Source organism: Macaca nemestrina, chromosome 6 (assembly GCF_043159975.1).
Source record: "Macaca nemestrina isolate mMacNem1 chromosome 6, mMacNem.hap1, whole genome shotgun sequence".
Lineage (NCBI taxonomy): Eukaryota > Metazoa > Chordata > Mammalia > Primates > Cercopithecidae > Macaca > Macaca nemestrina.
Window position 1 is genome coordinate 70,592,008 of NC_092130.1, and position 8,754 is coordinate 70,600,761.

Genomic DNA, 8,754 nt, shown 5'->3' on the forward strand with positions numbered 1-8,754 from the left:
TTTCTTAAGAGAATGTAGATGGCCTTGGATTTTAATAGATCATCTGAGAGTTCTTGACACAGACAGAGTTTAAGAGCACAACTTTTGGCCTCTCTTGCTTCAAGCCTAGACTGCTAATTCCTCAGAAAAAGGGCTCTAAGAAAAAACTCTTTAACTTATGATTCTGGTCTTTTCTTAAGGGCGTTTGTTCCATTTCTTAGCAAAGACAGGTCTAGGACAAGCTGCTCAGAGATATTTCATAAGAATTATCACTAATTCTGGGATCCCCCTCTTCCAATAATGAACAACCAACACTCTTACCCTTCTCCTCTAGAACTTTTTGTTTTATTTAGCTTGTATGAGATAATATTGAGGAACAGGAATACCAAAACTCTAAAACAATTTTGTAAAGAAAAACATTGTCTAGATTTTCAAGAAAGATACACATTAGTGATACTAAAGTAAATGCAACTTACACAAGAGTAACTTCTTTTTTGTTCTTGATTAGTGTTCTACAAAGAATAGCATGTGATATTAAACTGGGGCAGCTTCTGGGCGTACTGGTATTTGGTTGGAGTGAGAGCTATACTAATCTGAGTGTATTTAAATTGGAGAAAGTTCAGATTTTTTTTTCCATGTGCTAGATTTCCTGTCAAAAATGTGACTCTCTTAAATGCAGTCTGTTCTATTCATTCTCAGGCCTTCTGAAGTACTGGGGAAAAAGAGAACAAGCCAAAATCTTGTGCCCATGTCTTTATTTTGGAATTGAGTTTGCACACCTATTATATCATTTTGGAAACTTGATGCCCAAAAGGCCTCAGCATCTCTAAAGACAATTTCATGAGCTACCTATTGTTTTGTTTTGCTTGTTTTTTTCATCAGGCATCAGAAAGCCTTCTGAACCTCATAACCAGACTTTGGATGAGGGCAACATGCACTTTTCACAGGTGTTCTGTCTGTGACAAAGGACAAATTAAGTCTCCAAAAAGACTCATCTGCTAGCTTTTTCTGGTGACTTCTATTTCAAGGTCTTCTCTCTCTCCCTAATTAGCTTTCCCAAATGGACTGTTTAATGCATAACTAATCTTGAACTTGCTCTTTTCTCTGACTGAAGAGAAAATTGCACTTCATTTTGTTGAGCTATGGTGCTTACGTTGCACATTTATCAACGAGTGATATTTTAGAATTCTAGATGACAGCTGTTCAGAGTTTCCTCATTGTCAATATTAGATTGGGAATTACTAATGGTGAATATATAAACCCTTTTTAACATGCAGTCTAATCAAAATTGTTCTAAATATTTAGCTTCCTAAATTCAAATTATTTTCCAAAGTATATTAGTCTAATGAAACGTTCCTTTTGGGATCTAGAGGAAAGTTGAAAGCATTTATAACATTTATCACATGGCCAAATATGTAATTGATAATAATATAATTCAGTGTATTGATCTGTCTTCTTAGCTCTGCACCTACATCATCTTAATTTATTTCCACTATTTTATTTTTGACAATAAATAAAATACTTCAAAAAATTGTGGTCTGAAATAAATGGCTATGCTTGTTTTGTGTTTTTTGATCAAAGGAATTTTTAAAAATGTTTGCCTTATTCTTCTGCTGCAAGTAAAGAAGTGGAACAAAGTAAGCACATACAAGCTGAAATACAACCGGCAAATAGAATTCACAACATGCTTCCTTTCAATGATTGATACCACACTTAGGTGGGCAACAAAAAAGGGGTCTCCTGTGTCTCTGCAAGCAGGCAGAGTTCCCTTGAAGGGAGCAGGAATCTGCAGGGGCCTGGATGATGAGGTGCCAAGGGGACCAAAGGCCCAGGATATTGGAGAAATTTCTCTAACATCTCTTTCTAAGAGCTATAGTCCTTACCTTTTTTAAAACAGGAATCTTGCATTGAATTGATAGCACAAACAGAAGTTAAAAATCCCTAAGTTTGAGGGTGGAAGGATATGAAGCAAGGAAATACTGAATTGGAAAGAGCTGCAAAATCAAAGAATGAGTGATGACATGAAATAGATGTTATGGGGGTGACCTCACAGAAAGTGGAGGTCCTTATCAGGTAGAAGGGAAGGGGAGAAGAGAAAGTCCCAAACATAAGGAAATTGCAGAGATAGATGAGAGCTCGGAAGTTAAGTCTACATCATTTCCATCTAGTTGTACAGATCTGTCTCCCCCTGAATGCAACAGGAAGGTAAAATGAGATTTGGTCTCAGTTTAGGCTGAGGTCCCAAGGCAATAGGTAGAAACAACTTCTTCCAGGTTCCAAAATGACATACAAGGCTATTTATGGACAACGTGTAATGGATGTAGTCTAAATCTGGTTTTGCAAATCTTGGCCTCTCTCAAAAAATATATATAAAATGAAATTAAATACTTGGAAAATTGCAGTTAGAGAAAAAAATTCTTTAGGAATAATTGGTATAGTGCTGAGTCTCAACTCTTCCTGCACTCTCCACTCCTGATGGGAAAGGGATGAATGTTGCCTTCTCCTGACTTCAAATCTAGTGAGGAGGCTTCAGATAAACCACAAGGAGAACCTGTGATGTGACCTCTGATACCAGACTGGTATGTGACTAGCACCTGAGAAATCTAAAGGTTAATTTTATGGCTAGGGCTGGATGCCTACCAGGTGCTCAAAGGAAAAATGGGTTATGTCTTAGGAAGCTATTGCATTTAAAAATGGAGGTGTACCACAATATACCCAGGGGCTGTGAGATAAAGGCAAAGTGATTAACAGAAGCATGTGCCCACATCCAGGGAGACTTCCAGCAATGGATGTGTCCAAAGAACCTATGAAAATGCTCCAGGACAAAATCAACTGTAAATGTCTATTATAGATTGATGCCAGTCAATAAGGCTTCCTCCCACCCTCTTGCCTACCCTCCCTTCCTCTTACCTTATCAGAGAGCTGAGGAGGAGGGCAGGGGAGAACCGACAGAGTCATGAAGCCAATCACTTCCAGCTCGCTTTTCCACCTTGGGCCCTGACAGGCCAGTGCTGGATGAGGAAAGAAACTTTAACTTTGGATGAAATTTGGAGTTTTGGCTGGACATCCAGGTTACTAAACTGAGATTACTCTGCAGATTAAAGTATCTAGAGGATATTTTATTTTCTAAGAGTAACCAGGAAAGTCAATGGCACTTGCCCCTCATTTCAGCTGGGACAGAGAAGAACCTGCCCTCAGAGTGGTTGTGCTTGCAGCAGTTGTGGAAAAAAAATTGTTTTGATTGTCCCTTGTTTGTTCAATGCGATGCTGACATAAAAATGAGCATAAACATATAAACAGGCAGGTGAAAAGGTGAAAGTTGCCTGTAGAATAACTCTAGAAATGAGAAGGCATTTCACCGAAGAGAAGTGAAATTTGGAAAGTGTGAAAATCTTCTGGAGATACAAAGGCAAGAATCGGCATTGCATTTAGGAAAATAGCAGAGTAGAACTAAAGGGACCTCTGGTAACTGCATCTGCTTCCAACTGTGTCTTATGAAAAGTACTATCTCTGGGCCAGGCACAGTGGCTCACACCTGTAAACCCAACACTTTAGGAGGCCAAGGCAGAGGATTGCTTGTGACCAGGAGTCTGAGTTTGCAGTGAGCAATGATCATGCCACTGCACTCCAACCTGGACAACACAGTGAGACTCTATCTCTCAAAAAATAAAATAATAATAATAATTTCTGGACTGAAAGCCAACTTCCTTTTCTTGGGGAAAACAAACATATAAACAGAGAGGTTTATATGTTATATATTTAGAGTTGTCTGCTGATATGGAAATAAGTATTCCTCAGTTAACTCATCAAATAAAAGGGAGTGAGATTTGTAGACGAACAACTGATCTCACTTCTGGAGCTGTGTGTTCCATAACATGCAGAAAGTTGGTGTTTCAATATAAAGCAGTCCTATGTATGAGTTCGGTTTACAAGTTCTTCCAGAATCCAATTATTGGGATATTCTGAAAATTCCTATGTCAAGGGTCTGAGAATTCACACCCCCAGCTATAAGAGTTCATGAACCTTGCCACACTCATTTGAACAATAACTTTAAGAGAGTCATGGGGTTGGAGTGTGGGAGCGGAATGAGCATCCTGTGACTAAAAGACAAGATTAACCAGCCTGGTATATCTCATAAACCATCCCCATCGCCTCTCCACTCTCCTTCTCAATTAACAATTATGAAAGACTATTATTAGATACAATCTTGGCTCTTCCACTAACTAATGGAGTAATCAGGACCAAATCATTTGCTCTTCTAGACTTTACTTTTCTCATTTGCTAAATGAGAGCTAGGACTAGATAAGTGGTATAGGTGGCACAAAACAAACCAGTTATTTATTTATTTACTTACTTATTTATTCATTGAGATAGAGTCTTGCTGAGTCGCCCAGGCTGGAGTGCAGAGGCGCCATCTCACTACAGCCTTGGACTCCCAGGCTCAAGCTATTTTCCCGCCTGAGCCTCCTTAGTAGCTGGGATGACAGGGACGTGCCACCACACTCTGATTTTTTTTTATTTTCATTTTTGTAGTCTCGCTATGTTGCCCAGGCTGGTGTGGAGCTCCTGTATGGCTGGAATTACAGGTAGTCGTGAGCAACCGCGCCCGGCCCAAATCTGTTATTTAAAAGCATATCCAGAGGCGGCGTGCCTGCCAGGCATTGAGCGCCCGGGACCTGCGCCGGAGCTGGCGGCCCGGGGATCCGGCAGGTGCTGAAGCTGGCAGCCTGCGGGCTGGCCAGGGGCTTGGTCCCAAGGTTCTGCTTCGCTGGCACAGTGGGGAAGCCGCGCGCAGCCGAGCCGTGGGCCTGGGCGTGGGGCACGCGGCCGGGTCTCAGCGTCTGGGACCCCAACTGGGACAGGCGAGAACCACTGTCTCTGAACAATCTAAGGGAACGTGGAATCTGGAGAAGAGCTGGCGTCCAGGCTGGACCACTGCAGAGCCAAGACCACAGCGTACATCCTCCTCATCACACGTTGCCAATACCATGTGGACGGCTCCCTGGAAAAGGACTGCGGTCTGAACCTGCTGGGTCGTGAACCAGTAGAACTAACTGGACTCCAATTTGCAAGCTTGGGGTTGAGGTTTAATAAAATCGTCCATTCCTCCATGACCCACCCCATAGAAACCACTGGCTTCAGCAACAGGCACCTGCCAAACGTCTGCAAAGTCCACACAGACCTGGGGCGGGAAGCCCCCTCGTCAAGCCAGCCTGGCAGCGTATCACTGGAAGCGGCCACTGGGCATGTTGTGAAGATGGGAGTGCGGATCGAGGCAGCGCTCCGAAACTGCATCCCTCGGGGGATGCCAAGCAGGGGGAGGATAATTAGGAGATCTTCCGATGTCACGCCAATGTCATTCGTTGCCGGTGACAGGGCACAGCGCTGCAGTTTTCTCCGGAAGCCTGGCTCCATTGCTCCCTCAACAATGGCAGTATCACCCACCTGGTGATCCGACCCAATGGCCGAGTAGCGCTCAGGACCCTCGGGGACACGGAGTTCATGCTCCCTGACGGCATCACCCAGTCCTGAGGGCAGTCCACAGAACTCTGCCCTTCTCAGCTCAGGACCTGGCTCTGGCTTTTCCTTCCCTCTGTCCTCCCATACAGACTGCATTGCAGTTACGTGCTGTTCTCGAGGAGGCGGACAGAAAAGTAGAAATCTCTCAAATGCTGCATTTGGGTACTTGTTTCTGGCCCAGGCTGACAAGAGAAAAATTCAGATCAGATAACCTGACTTCTTTGCAAGGCTTTCTATATTACCATGACCTGCCAGGACGACCGTGTGGGGTTTAAGGTGAAAATTCAGACAAAACTCGGGCCTGCTTTGGGGACTGAATGAGGCCTGACCCAGGCCATCACTTTGACGACCACAGCAGGCTGTCGCTGAGGGTCCGCTGGGCTCCGTGGGCAAAGCCTGTCAGGCACGAGGGTAACTGAGGCACACGGAGAAGAAGGGCACGGAGATTTTGTTCACAACTCACTTCACTTCACATTCTTTTAATTTCTTAAAACCCTTTTGTCACTTAAATATTTATCCATTATAGATTTTCCTCATCTGGGTTCTTGCTTTGAAAACCAATTTCTCACTCCAAAGTTACAGATCCCTGATGATTCTGAATCTGAATTCATCTAAGTTATTAGGCCTTTGAGGGCTCAAGGACTTACCAACTACACAGGTGACCATGGGCAGGTGAGGGATGAAATGAGTCTGCAGAGGTGGTGTGACCTTCGACCTGCATGCTGGTCTCAAGGGAGGGGTGACATGCTGGTGACAACCCAGCAGGAGGAGATTATCCTTATTCAATATTAAATCTCAGGCTGACAGCTCAATCCTAGTTTGCTTCTGATTAATTTTTTATGCTTGGGGATTGAAATATTTAAACGTGATATGTCTATCTCAAATATTTACTACAACCATCCTATTAATTTAGAAAAAAACAATTTCTACAACATGATTGTGAACATTTTCTGCAGTCAATACAACTAATTGGGATAGTTAATCTCTTTCTTTGTCAACTTTGGAAATGACTACATCATAAAAATTACTGGTTTAAAAAAATTAAAAATACATAAAAAATAAAAACATATCCAGAGCCCATCACTAGAGATTTGTGATTCAGTTGATGAAGACTAGGATCCAGGAATCTGCATGTTCACACATTTAAACTGATTCTGATGCAGATGATCAAAACAAAAATTAAAATACACAACCTCGAAGGTCTCTTGCAATTTTAACCCTTCTTCTGTTCTAGTCTATCACGACTGTTTATTGCTCACTTAGAGAATGCTTGGTGCCTTACAAAATCTAATGTACTCAATGAATATAGTTTTATTTGAAATCCATACTCACTGGGTGCTGGAATTGGTTAACAAGGATTCCAGTCATCATAGCATATTATAGCATTCTGCTGGCTGGACATGGCAGTCTTGATTTTTCCTGGTTCGGGTTGCTTCGATGGTTGGACTGAAAGATTCCCCTCACTATGGGATTCTATGATTCTGATTCTAATTCTGTCATATTATTAGGTCTGATTCTAATTCTGTCATCCATTAGGAGTTGCTAACTTTTCTCTGTTACTTGGCTAAACATAAGTGTACTCCCTCAGAAGGCCTCCAGGAAGTTCTCCATGTGGTTAAGAATGTTGATGTCGATGGTTCAAAAGTTACACACTCAGAGTGAAAATATAGCTTTATTTATTCTCTACTTGTTATATAAAGATGCCTCAGTTTTGGATAATTCAAAGTTTAAGCTCCTTCTAAGTATTCCCTTCCTCTCATACTTCCCAAACTGGCAACTGGACATACAGGTATGCCTATGTATAACACATAAAATAAATGAATTGTCCTTAGGGATAGATACTGCCTCTGAGTCCTTGCTGGTCTCCGGACATGTTGTAGCTTGTTTGGTCCGGTGCCCAGGAAACAGTGGTGGTGCCCACAGAGGTGTGGTTTGTCCCACCTGCTTCCCTCAAATGCTATGCTGGCATCCCCTGCTGAAGTCTAACTACATTCATGACCTCTTCCTTCTAACCCTAGTCCTCTTCTGGTCTACTGCTTCTTCCATTTCTCATTCATGTCAAGGATACAGAATATTGGAGGATAGGAAGAAATGAAGTGATATCTAAAGCTCAGCCCTCTAGACAGCTCACTCAGCCATTTCCGCCATCCAGTCTGGCACCATGTTAGATGCAGTGCCACGCCAACTGTGGGATGCTCTGAAGCACAGGCTGGGATACACCTGCTGTCCTGGACCATGTTTCTACCACATCTTCCAAGAAACTACTACCCAAAGGGGACAAGAGAGCTGGCATAATCACGTCTGATGGCTTGTCTTTCTTCTCTTTACTCCTCCCAACCATCTCCTCTCAGAAATGTAAGGGGCTTTCCCTATTCTTAGATAGAAATGTCCATTGCAGCATGTATCGGTCCTCTCTATATAATGGCTTATAGTAAAATTCAGTGATCCAGATTCCCTAGGCTTAGCATTTGATTTGTAAATGAAATTTTGGCAAATTTAAACAACATTTTTCCCCTCTCAGCAAAGCCTGGATTTCAATATTATGTTCTCACAGTGAATTTTTTAAAATATGGTTTTCCATGGATGGCCAAGAAATGACTTCTCTGTTCCAACCTCCCATAAAATGAAGTCCAGTGATTTAATAAGTGCAGAGCTGCATAGCAATGTGATTTCTGAAAATGAAAAATGTCAACTTAACATTTGCGAAAATATTATTCCTGTAAAAATAATTCTTGGCCGGGCGCAGTGTCCCAAGCCTGTAATCCCAGCACTTTGGGAGGCCGAGAGGGGCGGATCACGAGGTCAGGAGATCGAGACCATCCTGGCTAACATGGTGAAACCCCGTCTCTACTAAAAAATACAAAAAACTAGCCAGGCGTGGTGGTGGGCGCCTGTAGTCCCAGCTACTCGGGAGGCTGAGGCAGGAGAATGGCGTGAACCTGGAAGGCAGAGCTTGCAGTGAGCTGAGATCCGGCCACTGCACTCCAGCCTGGGCAACAGAGCAAGACTCCGTCTCAAAAATAAATAAATAAATAAATAAATAAATAAATAAATAAATAAATAAAATAATTTTCTAGATAGGTCTGCCTTTGGAAAACCAAAAGCTAAGAAAATAAATTATACAAGTATAACTGTTGCATCAAGGGCCATAGATGGCAAACTGCTTAAGATCAAGCATCATTGAGTTTACATATATTTGGTTCTCTTGCAGATGCTACAATCATAGAAACATAAGAAATGCAGGACCTAAGTGAT

At 42.3% G+C, this 8,754-nt stretch overlaps 1 protein-coding gene across 1 annotated transcript in view; it reads right to left on the reverse strand.

Moving 5' to 3' along the window:
- Positions 1 to 8,446, reverse strand: part of LOC105471106 (uncharacterized) — a 32,177-nt gene extending 23,731 nt beyond the window's left edge. The window contains 4 exon segments of the mRNA XM_071098630.1: positions 2,890 to 2,990; positions 4,334 to 4,872; positions 4,874 to 5,681; positions 6,832 to 8,446. Coding sequence (XP_070954731.1) covers positions 4,560 to 4,872; positions 4,874 to 5,595 — 1,035 coding nt within the window. The 5' untranslated portion in view covers positions 5,596 to 5,681; positions 6,832 to 8,446 and the 3' untranslated portion in view covers positions 2,890 to 2,990; positions 4,334 to 4,559.
- Positions 8,447 to 8,754: the final 308 nt, after the last annotated feature.